At 45.4% G+C, this 25,664-nt stretch overlaps 1 protein-coding gene across 9 annotated transcripts in view; it reads right to left on the minus strand.

Annotated features, from left to right (window-relative positions):
* LOC106562648 (aryl-hydrocarbon receptor nuclear translocator 2) overlaps positions 1–25,664 on the minus strand; it is a 114,789-nt gene that overhangs the window by 28,873 nt on the left and 60,252 nt on the right. For 8 of the 9 annotated variants that reach the window (XM_045689463.2, XM_045689459.2, XM_045689458.2 and 5 more), the window contains 3 exons: positions 20,860–20,994; positions 18,548–18,622; positions 4,773–4,924 (listed from right to left, as the gene is read on the minus strand). In XM_045689463.2, the coding sequence (XP_045545419.1) occupies positions 4,773–4,924; positions 18,548–18,622; positions 20,860–20,994 (362 nt within the window). Of the gene's footprint in view, positions 1–4,768; positions 4,925–18,547; positions 18,623–20,859; positions 20,995–25,664 lie in introns of those variants that run through there. The other variant, XM_082957902.1, reaches the window with a different exon arrangement.

Here is a 25,664-nt window from a genome sequence, read left to right on the forward strand (position 1 = left end):
ACGCACACACAAAAGCCCTCCACTGATGACTTCCTAAAGAGAAACAGTCCCAGAAACAGGACCAGAAGTGGAGGCTAGCCTCTAATATCTCAGTTTATGGTTCCAACCTAGAGCCAGCCAACATTACTAACCATTACAGATGGCTCTGTTGGCTTGCTCAACAACTGAGGCACACTGAGAAGGGGCAGTGTGTGAGGTGTGGGTCTGTCATGGTTCCAAAGTCATCTCCTTCTGCACTCCTGCAGGCTAAAGGACAGTCAGGAAGCCAGTTGGAACATAGACCACACTACCATGCAGCTGCTACAACACTGTTAGAGCTGTTAGAATACACACTCTCCATTACAATGTTGTCATTCTCTTTAATCCAGATACACTGCATGACCAACAGTATGTGAACACCTGCTCATTGAACATCTCTTTCCAGAATCATGGGCTTTAATATGGAGTTGGTCCCCCCTTTGCTGCTATAACAGCCCCCACTCTTCTGGGAAGGCTTTCCACTTGATGTTGGAACATTGCTGCGGGGACACAAGAGCGTTAGTGTGGTCGGGCACTGATGTTGGGTGATTAGGCCTGGCTCGCAGTCAGCGTTCCAATTAATCCCAATGGTTTTCAATGGGGTTGAGGTCAGGGCTCTGTGCAGGCCAGTCAAGTTCTTCCACACCAATCTCGACAAACCATTTCTGTACGGACCTCGCTTTATGCATGGGGGCATTGTCATGCTGAATCAGGAAAGGGCCTTCCCCAGACTGTTGCCACAAAGTTGGAAGCACAGAATCGTCTAGAATGTCATTGTATGCTGTAGCGTTAATATTTCCCTTCACTGGAACTAAGGGGCCTGAACCATGAAAAACAGGCACTATGTATTCTCCTGGCATCCGCCAAACCCATATTCATCCGTCAGACTGCCAGATGGTGAAGTGTGATTCATCACTCCAGAGAACGCGTTTCCACTGCTCCAGAGTCCAATGGCGGTGAGCTTTACACCACTCCAGCCGACGCTTGGCATTGCGCATGGTGATCTTAGGCTTGTGTGGGGCTGCTCGCCATAGAAACCCATCTCATGAAGCTCCCGACGAACAGTTATTGTGCTGACGTTTCTTCCAGAGGCAGTTTGGAACTCTGTAGTGAGTGTTGCAACCGAGGACAGACGATTTAGCAGGGCAGAAATTGTACAAACTGACTGCTTGGAAAGGTGGCATCCTATGACGGTGCCACATTGAAAGTCACTGAGCTCTTCAGTACAGGCCATTATACTGCCAATGTTTGTCTGTGGAGATTGCATGGCTGTGTGTTCGATTTTATACACCTGTCAGCAACAGGTGTGGCTGAATAGCCTAATCTACTAATTTGAAGGGGTGTCCACATACTGTTGTATGTATAGTGTAGGTGCAGATTCACCATGCATTGTATGGTATTTTCATTGTCCAAGGCCCACAGTGTGAACTGCAGCCAGCTCTGAAATAACAGGGTTTTCTCCACTGGCTTCCCACACAACTACATCTTACTTTCTTTATTTTGTCCAGTAGTAGTTGCTACCACAGTAATGACATACGGCCTGCACTCTGTGTGTGTGTGGTTATATATGGTCTGTATACATAGATATATGCCCAGCTAGGTCTCCACAAATGATTGGGTGTGTAATCTATCGTTGGTGAAGAGATATCCAATATGAGAGGGGGATATAACCCAGGAGAGTAAACACATTGTCCAGATCCCTATATTCTTTCCCTAATATATGAAGTGTGCACTCATTCACTCCCCCTCAAGAATGTTAAAGCATTGGGCTACGTCCCAAATGGCATCCTACTCCCTACATAGTGCAGTGGTTTTGACCAGGGCCCATAGGAAAGAAATATGGCAGTCGCTCGACATCAATCAAACTCTTAAATCTTGGAGGGGAAGTGAACGAGGGCACACCAGAGATGAGAGAGAAGAAACAGAGTGGTGTCTCTCACGGACAATACATTTACTACAGAGAAACACTCAGTTACACCAACAACCAGATAGATGGTCTGTCTCATAACCCTGTGTGTGTGTGTGTGTCGCTGGGTGAGACTGGCTCAGGTACCCCAGTGGTCAGATGCTGAGCTTCACAACTGTTGTAGAGGGTTGATGAATGAGATGAGATATTTTATGCAGCCAGGTTTCCACTGCCCTGGCTCTCACCTCAGCTAGAGAGAACGCTGCCACACAACGGAGCGCCCCCCACACACCACACACACACACACACACACACACACACACACACACACACACACACACACACACACACACACACACACACACACACACACACACACACACACACACAGTATTGTTTACTCCACTAATCTGATCTCCAGAAACATTGTTACTACCTTCCTTAAGTCATTATAATGTCTGAGGAGATTGAGAAAATGATGTTTCAGAGCATGTTTCCACACACACACACACAAACGGGTGGAGGAGAGAGCAGAACAATCACAATCTAGCAATCTAAAACAAACGGAATAACGGAACTCTTCCAGTGTTTCCCCAGTTCTCTGGAGTGTGAGTGGGATGTTAGTGTTGGAAGCGTCAGGATCAAGTTTAAAGTCAATGTTGATGGTCCTGGGGTATGAGGGTTGCACCCATTCTCTGATTTTTCAACCACTAAAAGGCCTTTCCTTTTCCTCTCTGGCCTCTATCTAGGCACGGTGACAAAATCAACAGTGATGTTACTGCCCCCTACTGACCAGGACCTGGTAGTGCAGGTGAAAAACCGTGCAGGTAAGCAGTCACGCGCACTTAACAGGTTAACACGTGTCGTAAACACAAACATGCTCAGGCGTGCACATACACACAAAAACATGCACACGCATCCACAAACTCACACGTGCACAAACACACACCTACACTCTACAATACAGTTTCTGCTAGAGGGGATAACTGGGCCTGCTACAGCTAGAGGGGATAACTGGGCCTGCTACAGCTAGAGGGGATAACTGGGCCTGCTACAGCTAGAGGGGATAACTGGGCCTGCTACAGCCAGAGGGTATAACTGGGCCTGCTACAGCCAGAGGGTTTAACTGGGCCTGCTACAGCTAGAGGGGATAACTGGGCCTGCTACAGCCAGAGGGGATAACTGGGCCTGCTACAGCCAGAGGGGATAACTGGGCCTGCTACAGCCAGAGGGGATAACTGGGCCTGCTACAGCCAGAGGGGATAACTGGGCCTGCTACAGCCAGAGGGGATAACTGGGCCTGCTACAGCCAGAGGGGATAACTGGGCCTGCTACAGCCAGAGGGGATAAATGGGCCTGCTACAGCTAGAGGGGATAACTGGGCCTGCTACAGCTAGAGGGGATAACTGGGCCTGCTACAGCCAGAGGGGATAACTGGGCCTGCTACAGCCAGAGGGGATAACTGGGCCTGCTACAGCCAGAGGGGATAAATGAGCCTGCTACAGCTAGAGGGGATAACTGGGCCTGCTACAGCTAGAGGGGATAACTGGACCTGCTACAGCTAGAGGGGATAACTGGGCCTGCTACAGCAGTGTTTCCCAAACAGACAAAATATGGCATCACTGGTAAGGGCATTGAGTAACATAAATGCTAATGCTAACAGCGCTAATTTAGTGTAAAAGGTGTGGAAACGCTATGCAGGAAATAAAAAGGTGACTATTATAACTGGTCACTCTAGTCCTTCTAGGCTGATGGCTAAAGGCTGCGTTTAAAGACATTGGTATGCACATCATGGTGGACCAGAAGAAAACTGAAAGCTTTTAAGACTGGAGGCCTGGTCACAGCACATATTCAATGGGGACATTATGTATCAAGCCTCTCAGAGTAGGAGTGCTGACTTAGGATCCGTTTTGCCTTTTAGATCACAATGAATAAAAACACATGGATAGAGGGATCTGATCCTAGATCAGTACTCCCAGTTCTGGCTATCCTCCATTGTAGCCCAGAGTCCAACCAACAGGTTTATGGAACCTGAGGGACCAAAACAAATACAACCTGGAACCTGTCTCCTACAAAACACACTGTTTAGAGAAGGGAAAATGGGCCAAGTTACACACACACACATACTTTCCTTAAATGTTTAATTTAACACCTTATTAACATGGCGTGAATCAATAACACACTGTTAATATTATCCTCCATACTGAACCTTTAACAGTTGGTAGCAAAACACACTGCTACCATTCCAACGCCATGTACTTTCAATATTATGACTGACTGACTGACTGACTGACTGGGGCAGCAGACCTGTATGCTGTCACACTGGTGTTAATAGTCAGTAAGTGTGTGTTGGTTGCACGAGCACTGTGTGTGCATGTGTGTGTATGTGTGACTGTGTGAGATTGTTTGTGTGTGTGTGACTGTGTGTTAACAACCAGAGCAATGAGTGAAGTGTCAGCGGTGTGTGTAGAGTCATTCCAGTCCAGACACATGCAGAAGGTACAACACTCAAAGATGTTAAAAAGAATCCAGGAGGAGTTTCATTTCACAGTATTTCTGTTGAGGATTTCCTTCGGACATGTTAGAATCCCATTCAAAAGAAGACATCTTTCCAACTCATCATCAAGCTAGGATTATTTGAAATCAGCTGTGTAGTTCTATGACAAAAAAACTAAAAGTGCACTGGGGGGGGGGGGGGGCATTCCACATGTCTGTTCCAGGACGTGAAACGTGTGCCAACAATTTACACACGTTTTTATTATTCAGTGTCTATCTCTGTGTGTGTGGTCTATGTAAGTAAATATTTCTGTGTGTGCGCGCGTCGGTCCGTGTGTGTGCGTCCACCTACTTGACGTTGGTGTTGGTACAGATGATGTACTCGATCTCATCGGAGTAGGGGTTCTGGAAGGTGAAGGAGCTCGTGCGGATTAACATCCACTCTCTGTTCTTCATACGAAACCTGTACATCACAGACAACACCTGGCCTTTCAACTTTACCACCTGGAGAGGGAGGGAAGGAGAGAGGGAGGGAAGGAGAGAGGGAGGGGAGAAGAGGGAGGGAAGGAGAGGGGGAGGGAGGGAGGACAAAGGTTAGATAAGACGCATCACAAACAATCTGACCACCTAGAGTGGAGGGCAGGGGAACCTTGCGTGTGTGTTTGTGGGGGGGGGGGGCAACATATAAACGCTAAAATCAGCAAATTCAAAACTGCACATATTGTAGAGAGACAGAGAGGAGAGAGAAATGTTCCTTCATCTTACAAAGAAAAAAAAGGAGTAATTTGAGGCAGGAAGGAGTTGGGAGTACTCAACAAAAAAGGCTGATTCATTTCTTATTTGGTCAGCTTTAATCCATCTCCATCAAACTGACGTCTTCCTCAGAGTTTCTCCATCTTGGGTGTGGAGCGTGGAAATCTGGTGGACTTCAGAAGATTTTAGGTTTTCGGTTCCAACCAGTCTAATCTCCCCACCCATACCTCTCCTACCGTACCATTCTGAACAAACACACACACACCTACAAAATAGCCTCCAACACGCTACTCAACAAACTGGATGCAGTCTATCACAGTGCCATCCGTTTTGTCACCAAAGCCCCATATACTACCCACCACTGCGACCTGTATGCTCTCGTTGGCTGGCCCTCGCTTCATACTCATCGCCAAACCTACTGGGTCCAGGTCATTTACAAGTCTCTGCTAGGTAAAGCCCCGCCTTATCTCAACTCACTGGTCAACATAGCAACACCCACCCGTAGCACGCGCTCCAGCAGGTATATCTCACTGGTCACCCCCAAAGCCAATTCTTCCTTTGGCCGCCTCTCCTTCCAGGCCTCTGCTGCCAATGACTGGAACGAACTACAAAAATCTCTGAAGCTGGAGACTCATATCTCCCTCACTAACTTTAAGCACCAGCTGTCAGAGCAGTTCACAGATCACTGCACCTGTACATAGCCCATCTGTAAACAGCCCATCAATCTACCTACCTCATCCCCATACTGTATTTATTTATTTATCTTGCTCCTTTGCACCCCAGTATCTCTATGTGCACATTCATCTTCTGCACATCTACCATTCCAGTGTCTAATTGCTTTATTGTAATTACTTCGCCACCATGGCCTATTTATTGCCTTACCTATCTTATCCTATCTCATTTGCACATGCTGTATATAGATTTTTATACTGTATTATTGATTTTATGTTTGTTTATTCCATGTGAAACTCTTGTTGTATGTGTCGAATTGCAATGCTTTATCTTGGCCAGGTCGCAGTTGCAAATGAGAACTTGTTCTCAACTAGCCTACCTGGTTAAATAAAGGTGAAATAAAATAAATAAAAATAAACACACACAACGACACACACACACACGGACGACACACACACACACACACACACACACACACACACACACACACACACACACACACACACACACACCACACACACACACACACACACACACCTACCTTCCTCTCTCTCTCTCTCTCTGAATATTCCCTCCATAAGCATACCAGTGAACCTCACCTGTCAATCTGACTAATGGATGTGCTGCTTTGCATCTAAATGCAAAATGGCTTTCAGTAAGGGGATCTGAAATGGCCAATCGTAATGAAAGCTCTGTGGACAATCTCAGAGACATGGAAGAGTGTTTTTCCTTCCACACAGAGGGCACCACCAGCGAAACAACAGTGGGAGGCCAGAAATGTCATCTAATTTTGAGAAAAAGGCATGATTTCCTTATTGACTTGAGAAAATGTGGATTAGCCGCGTTTCGACCGCACCTTTTATTCAGCGCATATCTCATTGCTTAACCTGTCTGGGCTAGGGGGCAGTATTTTCACGGCCGGATAAAAAAACGTAACCGATTTAATCTGGTTACTACTCCTGCCCAAAAACTAGAATATGCATATAATTAGTAGATTTGGATAGAAAACACTCTAAAGTTTCTAAAACTGTTTGAATGGTGTCTGTGAGTATAACAGAACTCATATGGCAGGCCAAAACCTGAGAAGATTCCATGCAGGAAGTGCCCTGTCTGACAATTTGTTGTCCTTCTGTTGCATCTCTATCGACATTACAGCATCTGTGCTGTAACGTGACACTTTCTAAGGCTTCCATTGGCTCTCTAAAGCCGCCAGAAAGTGGAATGGGGTGTCTGCAGTCTCTGGGCAAAGTACAGCAGCAGAGTTTGTAAGTGGTCAGCCTGGGGACAGTGAGACTGAGATGCGCGGTCACGAGACTTCTACATTTTTTTCTTTCAGTCTTTGAATGAATACAACGTTGTCCGGTTGGAATATTATCGCTATTTTAAGACAAAAATAGCATAAAAATTGATTTTAAACAGCGTTTGACATGCTTCTAAGTGCGGTAATAGAATATTTTGAATTTTTTTGTCACGATATGCGCTCGCGCATTACCCTTCGGATAGTGACCTGAACGCACGAACAAAACTGAGGTATTTGGATGTAACTATGGATTATTTAGAACCAAAACAACATTTGTTGTTGAAGTAGAAGTCCTGGGAGTGCATTCTGACGAAGAACAGCAAAGGTAATCAAATTTATCTAATAGTAATTCTGAGTTTAGGTTGCCCCAAACTTGGTGGGTGTCAAATTAGCTAGCCTGTGATGGCTGAGCTATGTACTCAGAATATTGCAAAATGTGCTTTCGTGGAAAAGCTATTTTAAAATCTGACATAGCGTTTGCATAAAGGAGTTCTGTATCTATAATTCTTAAAATAATTGTTATGTATTTTGTCAACGTTTATCATGAGTAATTTAGTAAATTCACCGGAAGTTTTCGGTGGGTATGCTAGTTCTGAACATTACATGCTAATGTAAAAAGCTGGTTTTTTATATAAATATGAACTTGATTGAACAAAACATGCATGTATTGTATAACATAATGTCCTAGGAGTGTCATCTGATGAAGATCATCAAAGGTTAGTGCTGCATTTAGCTGTGGTTTTGGTTTTTGTGACATATATGCTTGCTTTGAAAATGGCTCTGTGATTATTTTTGGCAGGGTACTCTCCTGACATAATCTAATGTTTTGCTTTCGCTGTAAAGCCTTTTTGAAATCGGACAATGTGGTTAGATTAACGAGAGTCTTGTCTTTAACCTGTTATGACTAGGGGGCAGTATTTTCACAGCCGGATAAAAAACGTACCCGATTTAATCTGATTATTACTCCTGCCCAGAAACTAGAATATGCATATAATTATTAGCTTTGGATAGAAAACACTCCAAAGTTTCTAAAACTGTTTGAATGGTGTCTGTGAGTATAACAGAACTCATTTGGCAGGCCAAAACCTGAGAAGATTCCATGCCGGAAGTGCCCTGTCTGACAATTTCTTGCCCTTCTTGATTATCTCTATCCATTACAGAGGCTCTCTGCTGTTACGTGACACTTCCTACGGCTCCCATGGGCTCTCAGAAGGCGGCAAAAAGCTGAATCGTGGCTTTGCAGACTCTGGTTGAAAAAAAGTAGCGCGTTTGGGTAGTGGCTGGTTACAGTACTGTGAGACTCAGGCGCGTGCCCGCGTCGACCCCATGCTATGTTTTCTTTCGTCTTTTTACCTAAACGCAGATTCCCGGTCGGAATATTATCGCTTTTTTATGAGAAAAATGGCATAAAAATTGATTTTAAACAGCGGTTGACATGCTTCGAAGTACGGTAATGGAATATTTAGAAATCTTTTGTCACGAATTGCGCCATGCTCGTGGCCCTTATTTACACTTCGGATAGTGTCTTGAACGCACGAACAAAACGCCGCTATTTGGATATAACGATGGATTATTTTGGACCAAACCAACATTTGTTATTGAAGTAGCAGTCCTGGGAGTGCATTCTGACGAAGACAATAAAGGTAATCAAACTTTTGTAATAGTAAATCGGAGTTTGGTCAGGGCTAAACTTGGTCGGTGTCTAAATGGCTAGCCGTGATGGCTGGGCTATCTACTGAGAATATTGCAAAATGTGCTTTCTCCGAAAAGCTATTTTAAAATCGGACATATCGAGTGCATAGAGGAGTTCTGTATCTATAATTCTTAAAATAATTGTTATGTTTTTTGTGAACGTTTATCGTGAGTAATCTAGTAAATTCACCGGATGTTTGCGGGGAGTATGCTAGTTCTGAACGTCACATGCTAATGTAAAAATGCTGGTTTTTGATATAAATATGAACTTGATTGAACAAAACATGCATGCATTGTATAACATAATGTCCTAGGGTTGTCATCTGATGAAGATCATCAAAAGGTTAGTGCTGCATTTAGCTGTGGTTTTGTTTTTTGTGACATTATATGCTAGCTTGAAAAATGGGTGTCTGATTATTTCTGGCTGGGTACTCTGCTGACATAATCTAATGTTTTGCTTTCGCTGTAAAGCCTTTTTGAAATCGGACAGTGTGGTTAGATTAACGAGAGTCTTGTCTTTAAAATGCTGTAAAATAGTCATATGTTTGAAAAATTGAAGTTTTCGGGTTTTAGAGGAGTTTGTATTTCGCGTCACGCCCATCATTGGATATTGGAGCAGGTGTTCCGCTTGCGGAACGTCTAGATGTAAGAGGTTAAAATGGTGTAAAATAGTCATATGTTTGAGAAATTGAAGTTATAGCATTTTTGAGGTATTTGTATTTCGCGCCACGCGATTCCACTGGCTGTTGAATAGAGTGGGACGCTAACATCCCACCTAGCCCAGAGAGGTTAAACATGGCCTAGGGAGGGAGTGAGCATCCTATTGGTCAGAATGTATGACCTGTGACCTCAGTAACAGGAAGAGATAGTGGAGAAATCTGTCGTTCTTGGCAGCAAATCTCAAATGGCACACTATTCCCTATGTACTGCACCACTGTTGTCCTTAGCCTGGGGCTAAGTAGTGCACTATGTGTATGGAACTAAGCGTGATTTGAGATTCACCTACAGAGACACTGGAAGGTATGTGTCCGTGCTTGTTTGTATCTCTGTTTTTGTGCGTGTGTGTGTGTTTGTGTCTTCTAGGTCATGATTACCTGTATGAGAGACTATCCCAGGAAGTGAAAGGCCAGGGCAGGATGGGGCTGCAGCCCAGAGTGTGCGCCCCAAATGGCACTATATTCCCTACATAATGCACTACTTCAGACCAGAGCACTTAGTTCACTATAAAGGGAATAGGGTGTCATCTGGGACGTAGCTGGTAAGACGGACCACCAATTATCACAATACTTCTACTCTACTGTCAGCGACTGAGGCTGGGCTGATAGTGGCAACTACACAGAAAGAGACAGGAGGTAGAGAGGAGGTGAGGCGAAGGGAGAGAAAGAGAGCAGGAGAGAGGGGAGAGAGAGGGAGAGAGAGATGGTGTGCAAGAGAACGAAGTGCATTTGAGTGAAAAATACTTACAACCCCCATCTCTATCTCTCAATCTTTCATTACCTGAGCTGGAGTGGTTCCTACATGCTACGTGTGTGTGTGTGTGTGTGTGTGTGTGTGTGTGTGTGTGTGTGTGTGTGTGTCATTACCTGCCACTGAAGATTTTAAATGAATTAACGGTCAGTAGGCTGGGAAAACAAAAATGGTTTTCTGCCAAGAAAAACTGTGTTGCACAAAAGTCAATCGCATTCAAACCAATCAAAGCTGACACTCACAGCTGAGAGCCAAAGCTATTGGACTGTCAATACCTGAACACAAAGGTACCAGCGTCTCTCTCACTACCTGTCCGTCTGTCCCCCACCTGTCCCTTTACCTGTCCGTCTGTCCCTTCACCTGTCCCTTTACCTGTCCGTCTCTCGCGTTATCTGCCCGTGTCTGTCCGTCTCTCGCGCTACCTGTGTCTGTCCGTCTCTCGCGCTACCTGCCCGTGTCTGTCCGTCTCTCGCGCTACCTGCCCGTGTCTGTCTGTCTGTCTCTCGCGCTACCTGTGTCTGTCCGTCTCTCTCCCGGTACCTGTGTCTGTCCGTCTCTCTCCCGCTACCTGTGTCTGTCCGTCTCTCTCGCGCTACCTGTGTCTGTCCGTCTCTCTCCCGCTACCTGTGTCTGTCCGTCTCTCTCCCGCTACCTGTGTCTGTCCGTCTCTCTCGCGCTACCTGTGTCTGTCCGTCTCTCTCGCGCTACCTGTGTCTGTCCGTCTCTCTCCCGCTACCTGTGTCTGTCCGTCTCTCTCCCGCTACCTGTGTCTGTCCGTCTCTCTCCCGCTACCTGTGTCTGTCCGTCTCTCTCCCGCTACCTGTGTCTGTCAGTCTCTCTCGCGCTACCTGTGTCTGTCCGTCTCTCTCGCGCTACCTGTGTCTGTCCGTCTCTCTCGCGCTACCTGTGTCTGTCCGTCTCTCTCCCGCTACCTGTGTCTGTCAGTCTCTCTCGCGCTACCTGTGTCTGTCCGTCTCTCTCGCGCTACCTGTGTCTGTCCGTCTCTCTCCCGCTACCTGTGTCTGTCAGTCTCTCTCTCGCGCTACCTGTGTCTGTCCGTCTCTCTCGCGCTACCTGTGTCTGTCCGTCTCTCTCGCGCTACCTGTGTCTGTCCGTCTCTCTCCCGCTACCTGTGTCTGTCCGTCTCTCTCGCGCTACCTGTGTCTGTCCGTCTCTCTCGCGCTACCTGTGTCTGTCCGTCTCTCTCGCGCTACCTGTGTCTGTCCGTCTCTCTCGCGCTACCTGTGTCTGTCCGTCTCTCTCGCGCTACCTGTGTCTGTCCGTCTCTCTCGCGCTACCTGTGTCTGTCCGTCTCTCTCCCGCTACCTGTGTCTGTCCGTCTCTCTCCCGCTACCTGTGTCTGTCCGTCTCTCTCCCGCTACCTGTGTCTGTCCGTCTCTCTCCCGCTACCTGTGTCTGTCCGTCTCTCTCCCGCTACCTGTGTGTCCGTCTCTCTCGCGCTACCTGTGTCTGTCCGTCTCTCTCCCGCTACCTGTGTCTGTCCGTCTCTCTCCCGCTACCTGTGTCTGTCCGTCTCTCTCGCGCTACCTGTGTCTGTCCGTCTCTCTCGCGCTACCTGTGTCTGTCCGTCTCTCTCGCGCTACCTGTGTCTGTCCGTCTCTCTCGCGCTACCTGTGTCTGTCCGTCTCTCTCCCGCTACCTGTGTCTGTCAGTCTCTCTCGCGCTACCTGTGTCTGTCCGTCTCTCTCCCGCTACCTGTGTGTCCGTCTCTCTCGCGCTACCTGTGTCTGTCCGTCTCTCTCGCGCTACCTGTGTCTGTCCGTCTCTCTCCCGCTACCTGTGTCTGTCAGTCTCTCTCTCGCGCTACCTGTGTCTGTCCGTCTCTCTCGCGCTACCTGTGTCTGTCAGTCTCTCTCGCGCTACCTGTGTCTGTCAGTCTCTCTCGCGCTACCTGTGTCTGTCAGTCTCTCTCGCGCTACCTGTGTCTGTCAGTCTCTCTCGCGCTACCTGTGTCTGTCAGTCTCTCTCGCGCTACCTGTGTCTGTCCGTCTCTCTCCCGCTACCTGTGTCTGTCCGTCTCTCTCCCGCTACCTGTGTCTGTCCGTCTCTCTCGCGCTACCTGTGTCTGTCCGTCTCTCTCCCGCTACCTGTGTCTGTCCGTCTCTCTCGCGCTACCTGTGTCTGTCCGTCTCTCTCGCGCTACCTGTGTCTGTCAGTCTCTCTCTCGCGCTACCCGTGTCTGTCCGTCTCTCTCGCGCTACCTGTGTCTGTCAGTCTCTCTCTCGCGCTACCTGTGTCTGTCCGTCTCTCTCGCGCTACCTGTGTCTGTCCGTCTCTCTCGCGCTACCTGTGTCTGTCAGTCTCTCTCGCGCTACCTGTGTCTGTCAGTCTCTCTCGCGCTACCTGTGTCTGTCAGTCACTCTCGCGCTACCTGTGTCTGTCCGTCTCTCTCCCGCTACCTGTGTCTGTCCGTCTCTCTCCCGCTACCTGTGTCTGTCCGTCTCTCTCGCGCTACCTGTGTCTGTCCGTCTCTCTCGCGCTACCTGTGTCTGTCCGTCTCTCTCGCGCTACCTGTGTCTGTCCGTCTCTCTCCCGCTACCTGTGTCTGTCCGTCTCTCTCGCGCTACCTGTGTCTGTCCGTCTCTCTCGCGCTACCTGTGTCTGTCCGTCTCTCTCGCGCTACCTGTGTCTGTCTGGCGCTACCTGTCTGGCGCTACCTGTGTCTGTCTGTCTGGCGCTACCTGTCTGTCTCTATGTCTGTCTGTGGTGCTGCAGGCAGTATGTGTGTGTGTGCTGACAGGGCTTGTCAGTTAGCTCTGGGTGATAGAGCTGAGGTCTCTGTGCTGCTCATATCAGGAGATATCTGGGCCAGACAGGTGGATGTGAGCTCTCTGCCAGATGAGAGAATCTGTGTGTCAGAGGGTAAGGAGTGCGTGTCTTAGACATTTTGTGTGTGTGTGTGTGTGTGTGTGTGTGTGTGTGGGTGTGTGTGTGTGTGCGCCTGTCAGAAAGGTAAGTGTGTGTGTGGGGTTTCTGTTCCCTGGAAGGAAACATGTTAAATAATATTGCCCTAACAAAACATTCCTCAAGGATAGTCTCTCTCTCTTACACACACACGTTGATATTTCACCTTATTGCTGGTTTTCAGTACACGGTGCTCCCCTGGCAGACACACTGAACAGCAACACAGAGGACACACACCTGGGTGCTCAGATAGAAATATATCATGTAGAACAGATCTGTCAGTCCAGTTTATTAGGATTAGGCAATAGGGTTCGCTCTATTCCTTACATTTCTATCCGCGACGTTGTGAACGTTTCACCCTTCTAAACTGGACCCTGCAGTGTGTTCCCGTCAGCTGCTGCTGACAGAGCACATCTTAAACCATTACAGATTGGCCAATAGTATTAGCCTGTCTGCCAGTCCTTGGCATGGCTCCAGTCTTTAGGCTGGAGCCATGGTGGGTTATTGAGTGTGGGTTATTGAGGTGGGTTATTGAGTGTCTTTTAGAATCTTATTAAGTCCATCGGTAGGTAATGGATGAACGATGGTCTCAATGCTAAAGATGATCTTGATGGTTTGGTGGAAACTCATCCCTGAGAAAGAGCATGTTTCTGATAGTTTCATTTACAGGTGAGTCTAGGGTTGGAAAATTCCAGTAACTTTCCCCAATTTCCCAGGTTTTCCCCATGGGCCCTGGTCAGAAGTAGTGAACATGGGCCCTGGTCAGAAGTAGTGAACACGGGCCCTGGTCAGAAGTAGTGAACACGGGCCCTGGTCAGAAGTAGTGAACACGGGCCGTCTGTTCTAACGGGCTGGCAGTTCTAACGGGCTGGCAGTTCTAACGGGCTGGCAGTTCTAACGGGCTGTCTGTTCTAACGGGCTGGCAGTTCTAACGGGCTGGCAGTTCTAACGGGCTGGCGGTTCTAACGGGCTGGCGGTTCTAACGGGCTGTCTGTTCTAACGGGCTGGCGGTTCTAACGGGCTGGCGGTTCTAACGGGCTGGCGGTTCTAACGGGCTGGCGGTTCTAACGGGCTGTCTGTTCTAACGGGCTGTCGGTTCTAACGGGCTGTCGGTTCTAACGGGCTGTCGGTTCTAACGGGCTGTTGGTTCTACTCAGTCTAATTCAACCATAATGACAGACTACTGGTGTTTAATTAAAGAGCGCCTCCCGCTTCACCTCGGGGTGACAGGGTCAGGAGAGGACCTGAGTGGAACCACTGGCGTGTGACAGGAAGACAAAGGTTTTACTGCCAGACAGCAGAATTAAACTTCTTTGTTGTAATTCAACCTCTTTGTTCACATTATGATGCCCCATCACCTTATTTTACTCAGCCACATACTAGATAAGTAGCAAGTTAAGCGTAGGGGTCGTGTTAACAAAGAATTCTTCATTTTTCACACAGGAAAAATATATTTACATTTTTGTCATTTAGCAGACGCTCTTATCTATAAATGTTCATACTTCTTTCATACTGGTCCCTCGTGGGAATCGAACCCACAACCCTCGCGTTGCAAGCGCCATGTTCTACCAGCTGAGCCACACAGGTGCATGAAACTGGTAAAAAATATCTTGCTGTGTTTTGTACATGCAGATCTAAAATTCTTCTTATTGTCATATCTGCTCGACAACAGACTAACCTTGTCCCTCAGCTGTACTTCTCCACTGGGATGAGAATTCACCAACAGGCATTCTATCAGCAGACAGCACTCTGACTGATGTGGAGCTACTGTTCTCCATCATTCTATCAGCAGACAGCACTCTGACTGATGTGGAGCTACTGTTCTCCATCATTCTATCAGCAGACAGCGCTCTGACTGATGTGGAGCTACTGTTCTCCATCATTCTATCAGCAGACAGAACTCTGACTGATGTGGAGCTACTGTTCTCCATCATTCTATCAGCAGACAGAACTCTGACTGATGTGGAGCTACTGTTCTCCATCATTCTATCAGCAGACAGAACTCTGACTGATGTGGAGCTACTGTTCTCCATCATTCTATCAGCAGACAGAACTCTGACTGATGTGGAGCTACTGTTCTCCATCATTCTATCAGCAGACAGCACTCTGACTGATGTGGAGCTACTGTTCTCCATCATTCTATCAGCAGACAGCGCTCTGACTGATGTGGAGCTACTGTTCTCCATCATTCTATCTGCAGACAGCACTCTGACTGATGTGGAGCTACTTTTCTAGCTGTAGCCAGTCTTCTTTTCTCCGGTAAAATGCTAGATTAGGAAATGTAGCTGGCTACATTCTTTCTATAATAAACATTAGAAATATGATGGTCATGCATAGTTTTAGCTGTTTCATTGTAAGCTCATTAACTTGTGTGGCTGCCAGCCAAATAGTGTTGCACTTCCATTGTCAACTGATGAAAATGAAGCTATTTTCTGCCAAAACTATAGTTGCACGTCCCTGATGTAAGAATATTTTAAGATAATACACAACGCAGACGACTAAAAGTCAATAGGGAATTAACGATAAATGAAAAAATAGTTGTTTGCCAGTTCAACATCTGTTTAGAATCTGTGTAGGGGTTTCAGTCCTGGACTTATAGCAAAGAGGGTTGTATCACTAATGTATCAAGTTCTCATTGGTCCAAATGGTCTATACAGTCGTGGCCAAAAGTTTTGAGAATGACACAAATATGAATTTTCACAAAGTCTGCTGCCTCAGTTTGTATGATGGCAATTTGCATATACTCCAGAATGTTATGAAGAGTGATCAAATGAATTGCAATTAATTGCAAAGTCCCTCTTTGCCATGCAAATTAACTGAATCCCCAAAAAACATTTCCACTGCATTTCAGCCCTGCCACAAAAGGACCAGCTGACATCATGTCAGTAATTCTCTCGTTAACACAGGTGTGAGTGTTGACGAGGACAAGGCTGAAGATAACTCTGTCATGCTGATTGAGTTCGAATAACAGACTGGAAGCTTCAAAAGGAGGATGGTGCTTGGAATCATTGTTCTTCCTCTGTCAACCATGGTTACCTGCAAGGAAACACGTAACGTCATCATTGCTTTGCACAAAAAGGGCTTCACGGGCAAGGATATTACTGCCAGTAAGATTGCACCTAAATCCACCATTTATCGGATCATCAAGAACTTCAAGGAGAGCGGTTCAATTGTTGTGAAGCAGGCTTCAGGGCGCCCAAGAAAGTCCAGCAAGCGCCAGGACCGTCTCCTAAAGCTGATTCAGCTGCGGGATCGGGGGACCACCAGTATAGAGCTTGTTCAGGAATGGCAGCAGGCATGTGTGAGTGCATCTGCACGCACAGTGAGGCGAACACTTTTGGAGGATGGCCTGGTGTCAAGAAGGGCAGCAAAGAAGCCACTTCTCTCCAGGAAAAACATCAGGGACAGACTGATATTCTGCAAAAGGTACAGGGATTGGACTGCTGAGGACTGGGTTAAAGTCATTTTCTCTGATGAATCCCCTTTCCGATTGTTTGGGGCATCCAGAAAAAAGCTTGTCCGGAGAAGACAAGGTGAACACTACCATCAGTCCTGTGTCATGCCAACAGTAAAGCATTCTGAGACCATTCATGTGTGGCCCAGAAGTTAATTGACAGCATGCCAGAGCGGATTGCAGAGGTCTTGAAAAAGAAGGGTCAGCACTGCAAATATTGACTCTGCATCAACTTCATGTAATTGTCAATAAAAGCCTTTGACACTTATGAAATGCTTGTAATTATACTTCAGTATTCCATAGTAACATCTGACAAAAATATCTAAAGACACTGAAGCAGCAAACTTTGTGGAAATTAATATTTGTGTCATTCTCTAAACTTTTTGGCACAACTGTATATTGAGCCTGAAACAGGATACTTGTTATTTGACCATTGGCCCATTTTTACTGCTATGAATTCTAATTGGTCAACCACAGGCTACGGGTTGGGTTATAAATGACATCCTGTCCTTTTGTTCTGTGGAGAATCACTGAGGACAGGGAAGAATGAACGTCGACCATCTACTTCCCAGCATAACAACTATATTTGTTCTCTTTGAATAAACCTATTTTTCTCCCCTTGATTTGCTTTGGGGTTGAAGAGTAAAATCAACTGCTAACACTGATCACTTGTCTTTCAATATAAAACGTGACCCCAGTCAATACACAGCTGGAATCAGTTGCTCCTGCTTTCTCCCGTTGTGCTATTTACAAACATGCGACTGGCTCAACTGTTCTGGGGAACTACGGTAAGCTTCATAATGAAAAATAATGTGATGTGAAATGAAGAACGCAATCTGCTTTATCTGCTAACGTATTGCACAAGTTGACTGCAGGTATTTACTTAAAAAGTAGCTACAAAAAAATAAAATGTATTGAAAAACTTCAAAGAGATAGCTATTGACTGTATTGAAAATCCACCCCGTGGCTACCCCAGCATACGGTATACTGCCCAAGCTTAAATGAGACTTGTTGAAAATCTCCCTACAAATGCACTTCATTCATCATTTCATCATTGGTTGGAGGAGAGAAGTGGCTCAGGAGCATTCCTGCACATCGATCATTTCATTATGTCACTCCTATTCTCTCCTCTACCCATCCTCGGTCACTCCTATTCTCTCCTCCACCCATCCTCGGTCACTCCTATTCTCTCCTCCACCCATCCTCGGTCACTCCTATTCTCTCCTCCACCCATCCTCGGTCACTCCTATTCTCTCCTCTACCCATCCTCGGTCACTCCTATTCTCTCCTCCACCCATCCTCGGTCACTTCTATTCTCTCCTCCACCCATCCTCGGTCACTCCTATTCTCTCCTCTACCCATCCTCGGTCACTCCTATTCTCTCCTCCACCCATCCTCGGTCACTCCTATTCTCTCCTCCACCCATCCTCGGTCACTCCTATTCTCTCCTCTACCCATCCTCGGTCACTCCTATTCTCTCCTCCACCCATCCTCGGTCACTCCTATTCTCTCCTCCACCCATCCTCGGTCACTCCTATTCTCTCCTCTACCCATCCTCGGTCACTTCTATTCTCTCCTCCACCCATCCTCTGTCACTCCTATTCTCTCCTCTGATCATCATGTCCTTCTGTTATCACCCCATCCTTCTCTTCTACTCCTCTTCCCCTACTCCTCTTCCCCCTCTCCTCTTCCCCCCCTCTCCTCTCCCCCTCTCCTCTTCCCCCCTCTCCCTCTGGTGGTGTAGTACCTGTAGAAAAATCTCTCAAGAGGTCTCTCTGTAGTCCTCTGAGTGACATAAATCTTCCTCATACCGCTCTCCTCCACCCTCCCTTCGTCCCTCCTCCACCTCTCCTTCTCTCCGTACCTGTTGAAAGCTCTCTCTCAAGTGACTCTGGTCCTCTGGGTGACAGAACTCCAGGATGTCTTTCCCCAGCAGATCCTACACAAGACAATGACACAATAAATACACACAAATTAATAAAACTACACACTTCAGGTCAATTTCAAATCATGAAATACAAGTTCAATATATTAATTTTGAAACTTTGTCAAATTCCTGGACAAAAAAAATACATTTTCAATGGAGATTCTTTATTGACAATGCCTTTTAGTCCAGGACTTAGGACAACAGGCAATACATCATTTAGACCCTTGGACTTGAGTCAATGGCCTTTTCTCAATTAATCTTTCTTCCATTCCTTGCATCCACTCTCCCCGGCTCTTTCTCATTGCAGAAAAAGGTCTGAGGGGAGGGACCTTGGACGATTGAGAAAGGGCCGAGGAGATTGAGGGCAGAGGATTTGAGATTGAGCCAGTGATACATCTTTAAATCATTCTTCCTGTCATGGAGGGGGAAAAAATGAATGGTGTGCGGCCTAAATGGCACCCTATTCCTTGACCTGTTAGTGCACTACTTCTGACCAGGACCCATAGGGCTCTGGTCAAAAGTAGTGCATGATGTAGGGAATAGGGTGCCATTTGGGTGGAAAAAAAACGGTCTCCTTTAAACAAATCAAATCACATTTTATTGGCCACATACACATGGTTAGCAGATGTTAATGCGAGTGTAGCGAAATGCAAACATCCTACATACACATAGCAGCTGCGCTGTAGACAATCATACATGATTATACATTAACAAGGGAAATCAATCACAAAAGAAACTCCCATCCTGCCAAGTGATCACTTTCTCATCCTAATAATGCGCCTTACGGCAGGAATCGTCCCATTTTCACTAATCTGTTTCTGTAGTGTGAACGGCGTGGAAAGGAGAGGGGTGGACTGGGAGAGAACGCTATTTGACCAAAATTCCCAGATCTTCCTGAAATCCCGGCTGTAAATGAACTGGAATCAGGATTGATTAACCAGGAAAATCGGGGAATGTTGAGAAAGTTATTAAAAAATGTCCAACCCTAAATGTTTAATGGATTGATCGGTCAACAGTCTGTCAGGTTTAAAATGTTGGTCTGTATTCTGGTGTAGGCTAAATTCAAGCGCTTCGGAAAAACACTATATGTGTACATGCTTTCTTTACACTGTAACTCTATCCTACATTCTCTACCAACATCTGACCTATCAAGAGTCAGGCTGGGAAAATGGACAACACTTCAATCTTAAGTTATTGAAGCTTTAAATAACTTACATTAACTTAAAAGATAGTTGTCTGTGTTTACACTTGTAAGTCATCATGTTTAAGAGCTGCAGTTGGATTGTCATCTAAAAAGGCCCTACTGTAACTTATGTCTGTAAACTCACATGTACGTACTAACACACTTCCAGACAGCGGTCTTACATTACAAGCCATCAAACAGGGGTCATCTCTCTTCATAAGGCAATATTAGGAACCAGGTTTTCTGTAGCTTCTGTGAAAATGCATATGTCCCTTCCTCTCTTTCACTGCTGATCTAACATGGTGGGACAGCTGAAAACAAGGACTACTGGTACAGCCTGTCTCCTTGATCTGATCATCAGCTGGGCCAGAAGATTCTCTTCCTCAATAGAGAGCAGCGAATTCATACTAGGAAAGGACTATGACATCCTGGCATTTAAAGTCTACTTCTTTCTTTTTTTTTTTTTATTATACATACTAAAAAACATACTATTGTTGCATACCCAAAAAAGCTATTTAGTACATAGGACCATTCAGTATGCGGACACACTTGGTGTTTCCCATAGATAATTTTCCAGGCAGTGCATAACGACCATGAAATCAACATTTCGGGCCTCTTCAATTTCAAATGAAATCTGCTGAACAGAATTCTACAATGACAGGGGAAACACTGCCCCAAAACACTTTTTGTCATCTTTACATTTAACAGTCTGTGACATGGCATCAAACGAGCTGCTCCATTTCATCAAGGGGGGTAGGAAATCTATTAACAGGTTACATCCCTACTGACCACAGATGTGTCCCTCTTGATAAAATAACAGAATGCTTTGACGTGACCTCGCAGACCGTTTCAGGTAAACAGGTTATGTTTTGCAACATTATCGCAACATTTGTGATGAGTGGGCATGGAATTAGCGGCTCCAGTTCACCATAGGGGTTCTATTGTGAACTCTGACGAGTGGCATCACAGGCTGTTCCGGTTACGTTTTGCAATTTTTTAAATGTTTCGCATCATCGTGCCCTACTAAACGCAACCCTGATTGTGATAAGTAGGGGGAGGAACCAACCTGAGGCTGGTATCCAATCACGTTGATGCACCGCGGGTCCACGAAAGTGATGATGCCGTCGGAGTTGTGGCGCGACAGGAACTCCGTGGGAACCGTCAGGCCGTTCATATCCATGGAAACGGGAGAACTGGTCACCTAGGAGATGAGAGGGAACATGCCATCGATTAATTAATTAATGAGTTAAAAAAAAACTTAGGAAAATTGACTGATGAAACATTGTTACAAAGGTTTTGACAGACTTGCTGAAACTTTAAACATCCCCCAATTGCTATTAGTGCATTTTTTCTCTTAACCTCTTGACTTTTCATCAGGTGGGAGATGTCTCTTTGGACATGGTCACATAAAACCTCAGGCCTCTTCACCTCCTAAACCATGCAGCCTAAGAATGTGAAGTTCCTCCCTTGCTACTTAAAAGTGGAGGAGAAGGATGAAGGGACCAGAGGGTTAGATATATGTGAGAGAGATTAAAGGGTGGAGGGACCAGAGAGTTAGATATATGTGAGAGAGATTAAAGGATGGAGGGACCGGAGAGTTAGATATATGTGAGAGAGATTAACCTGTTTGGGATAGGGGGCCGTATTTGCACGGCCGGATAAAAAACGTACCCGATTTAATCTGGTTACTACTCCTGCCCAGTAACTAGAATATGCATATAATTAGTATATTTGGATAGAAAACACTCTAAAGTTTCTAAAACTGTTTGAATGGTGTCTGTGAGCATAACAGAACTCATATGGCAGTCAAAACCCTGAGACAAATCCTAACAGGAAATGGAAATCTGATGTGTGGAATCACTTCAAACCTTTGCCATTGAAACACACAGGGACTTATTAATCATTTAGCACTTCCTAAGGCTTCCACTAGATGTCAACAGTCTTTACAAAGTGGTTTGAGTCTTCTATGGTAGAAACTGACCCAAAGAGAGGCTTGGGAAGTTGGTCACAGGGGGAGGGCTATTACTACTATGACACGGGCGCCCATGGCTACCCTCCCCTTTCGAAACGTTTAGTAAGACAATGCAATCGTCCGCCTTGAATATTATTGAAGCTCTGGTTGAAAAAGGCCCTAAAGATTTATGTTATACAACATTTGACATGTTTGAACGAACGTAAATATATTTTTTTTGCACATTCGTGACGACAAGTCCCGCGCGCTTCAGTACATTATGAGTAGCCTTCGGAACGCGCTAACAAGAAGGAACTATTGGGACATAAATTATTAACTTTTTCGAACAAAACTACATTTGTTGTGGACCTGGGATTCCTGGAAGTGCATTCTGATGAAGATAATCAAAGGTAAGGGAATATTTACAACAGTATTTTTGATTTTAGATGGTTCCAAGATGGCGCTAACATGTATCGCCTAGCCTATTTTTCTGAGCATACCACGTCGTTTATTGCAAAGTGTGATTTCCCAGTAAAGTTATTTTTAAATCTGGCAATGCGGTTGCATTCACGAGATGTTAATCTATAATTCTTTGAATGACAATATTACATTTTAACAATGTTTTCGAATAGTAATTTTGTAAATTGTAGCGCTGTTTCACCGGAAGCATTTGAGGGAAAATATTTTCTGAACGTCACGCGCCGATGTAAAATGCTGTTTTTATATATAAATATGAGAGGGAACAAAATGGCGCCGTAGAGAGAACACGGTGTTTCAGCGAGCTCACGCGGTATTCGTAAATTTATATTCTTTCATTAATCTCCTAGCTTGAAAAAGTGGTAGAATTGGCTAAATAAGTTACCCTACAATGAGTCTTGGCGACTATTTCTCAAAAATCCCCGACAACATGCCCAACAGAGCTACTAAGAAGTCGACCAAAACCGCCATCCATGTAGATGTGCAGGAGGAGCTAGCTAACGTTAGCGAATCTAACAGCATTACAGATCCAGGCACAATGGACCTGGTGATTCAAAGGATGACGGATAACATTACTAAAGTGATCGATGTTAAGATAAGAACGGTCCTGGAAGCAATAGCAGGCCATTCAGCTGAACTACAGAGGGTTGTCAAACGTGTTGATGAGGCGGAAGGAAGAATTGCTACTGTGGAAACTTCAACTACATCCATGGACACTAAGATAAAAGCACTTGAGAAACAGGTGCGCGAAATGGCGGAGCACATTGACGACTTGGATAATCGAGGACGCAGATGCAATATACGTGTTGTGGGACTCCCGGAAAATTCTGAAGGGACACGTTCAGTAAAATTTTTTGAGGAATGGATCCCTGGCTACCTACAAATGGACACTAAGGCTGGTCGGGTGAAGCTAGACAGAGCACATCGCTCTCAAGCACCGATACCTGGTCCCAATCAGCGCCCACGACCAGTGGTTATAAAGTTCCACAACTTTACCGACAAGCAGCGCGTCATGGATGCGGCTAGAAACATCGGTTCTGATGGTAGTCAACGTAAAGGTCCAAAGGTCTCATTCTTCAATGATTATTCCACAGCAGTTGTACGAAGGCGCAAAGCGTTTGATGAGGTGAAGGCCCGACTCAAGAGAATGAAGATCGACTACGCACTGCTGTACCCGGCCACATTGAAGATTATGGTCAACGGATCGCCTAAAAAACTCTACACATCTGAAGAGGCTGCTGCGTTTATTGACTCTCTCGGGTAAATAACCTTAAGCTGCACCTCCGCAGCATTGGATAACGTCTTATTTTATTTTTAATCTGATCATGAAACAGGGGTGTAAGTTCTCATGTGCTCCTGTTCAGTGACATTCGTATTGTTATTATTTTTCTTGCTAAAGTAACTGCCGCCTTAGCTCAGACTGAGATATGTGTGAACCTATATTGGTGCCCAGGCTTGGTTTTAGGTGGAATAGCCTCAATCTTCTATTGATTTTAATTTCCACATATATAAAGGATGAGGCTATTGAGTGGCAATGCGGACTTAAGAGTCTACATTGGAGAGTTGAAATCCCCTGCATGTTAGCTAGTGGGAAAACCCCCTTTTGGATCTTTTCATGTTTAATTTTTGGGTTTAGTATAGTTCGAGTTCAGGGTTCATATCGTTTGTTTACGCTCAGTGAGATAGAGGAGAGTTCAACACATGGAAAAAGGTACCACCCCATTTTTACAGTAGAATTCAGTCTGGATATTGAATCGTCAAAGCGCAATGGCAGGTAACAGATTACGTATATGTACATGGAACATTAGAGGGAGCCATAACCCCATTAAAAGGAAGAAGATACTGTCCTTTTTGAAAAAAGAAAATATTGATATTGCCCTATTACAAGAAACTCATTTGAATGATAAGGAGCATCTGAAATTACAACAAGGGGGGTATGGTCAAGTGTTTTTCTCATCATTTACATCCAGAAGTAGAGGTGTAGCAATTCTTGTGAAAAAGAACCTACCACTTAAGGTCTTGAAGTGTGTGAAAGATAAATTGGGTCGCTTTGTTATAATTAATGGTACTTTACAAGGGCAGAGCATTTCCATAATGAATATTTACTTCCCCCCTGCCCACCCCCCTGACTTCCTCACTAAGGTATTTCTAGACTTTTCAGAATTAAACTCAGACACTGCAGTGGTTGGAGGAGATTTTAACTGTTTGTTGAACCCCCTTATTGATAAGCTTCCCAGTGGTATAGCCTCACTCTCTCCTCAAGCTAAGTCACTTACGGCTATTTGTGACGATCTGGGGTATGCTGATGTTTGGAGAGCTTTTCATCCCTCCAACAGAGAGTTCACTTTTTTCTCTGCACCTCATGGATGTCAGACTAGAATAGATTACTTTTTTATGCCCAGGACGTCACTGCAGTCGGTTTTATCCGCTAGGATAGGAAGCATAGTCATATCTGATCATGCGGAGGTGATCCTGGACATAAAACTCAACTGGGCATTCAATCAGTCAAGACACTGGAGGTTGAATACAACCATTCTTAAAGACCATACATTCACATCATATTTTATTACAGAGTTTAAGGCATTTTTCTCTATTAACTCTCAATCAACAGATAACCCCTCACTCCTTTGGGAAACCTGTAAGGCGTACGCCAGGGGTCTGATTATGTCATACGCAGCCACTAAGAGGCGGAAAAAGCGTGAAAAGCAAAAAACACTAGAGGGTGAATTAGGAACTAAAGAGAAGGACTACATTGAAACTCCCACTCCTGCCCTATTAAAGGAAATATCAGTCATTAGATCAACGTTGGACTCCCTCCTAACACAGGACGCTGAAAAGAAAATTAGATTTGTCAAGCAAAAGCTATATGAACATGGCGATAAGCCAGGAAAGTACTTGGCGTACCTAGCTAAAAAGAGAGCTGACTCACAGTCAATTGCAGCTATTACTGATTCTGATGGCAATCATTTATATGAAAATAAATTGATAAATGACTCATTTAAGAAATTCTATGCAAATCTTTATGCCTCAGAACTGCCAAATGACGCAGCCAAGTTAATGGAGAACTTCTTTTCTAAGATTGAGCTCCCTACTATCTCCGAAGAACAGAGGTCTCTCCTTAATGCCCCTATTACCGAGGAAGAGATATTGTCCGCAATTAAGAATCTGCAAAATGGTAAGGCCCCAGGACCGGACGGGTTTTGTAGTGAGTTCTATAAAGAATTCCATGGCCTGATCCTTGAGCCATTGCGTGATATGTTTAACCACTCATTTTCAAATGACCAGCTCCCCCAAACGCTGCGAGAAGCCAACATATCACTTATTCTCAAAAAGGGAAAATGCCCGGAGTCTTGTTCCTCGTACAGACCAATTTCCCTTCTGAATGTGGATAGAAAATTGCTTTCTAAAATTCTAGCCACAAGATTAGAGGACTCACTGCCGCT

The sequence above is a fragment of the Salmo salar genome, chromosome 11 (genome assembly GCF_965601325.2).
Source record: "Salmo salar chromosome 11, fSalSal1, whole genome shotgun sequence".
In the NCBI taxonomy this organism is placed as follows: domain Eukaryota; kingdom Metazoa; phylum Chordata; class Actinopteri; order Salmoniformes; family Salmonidae; genus Salmo; species Salmo salar.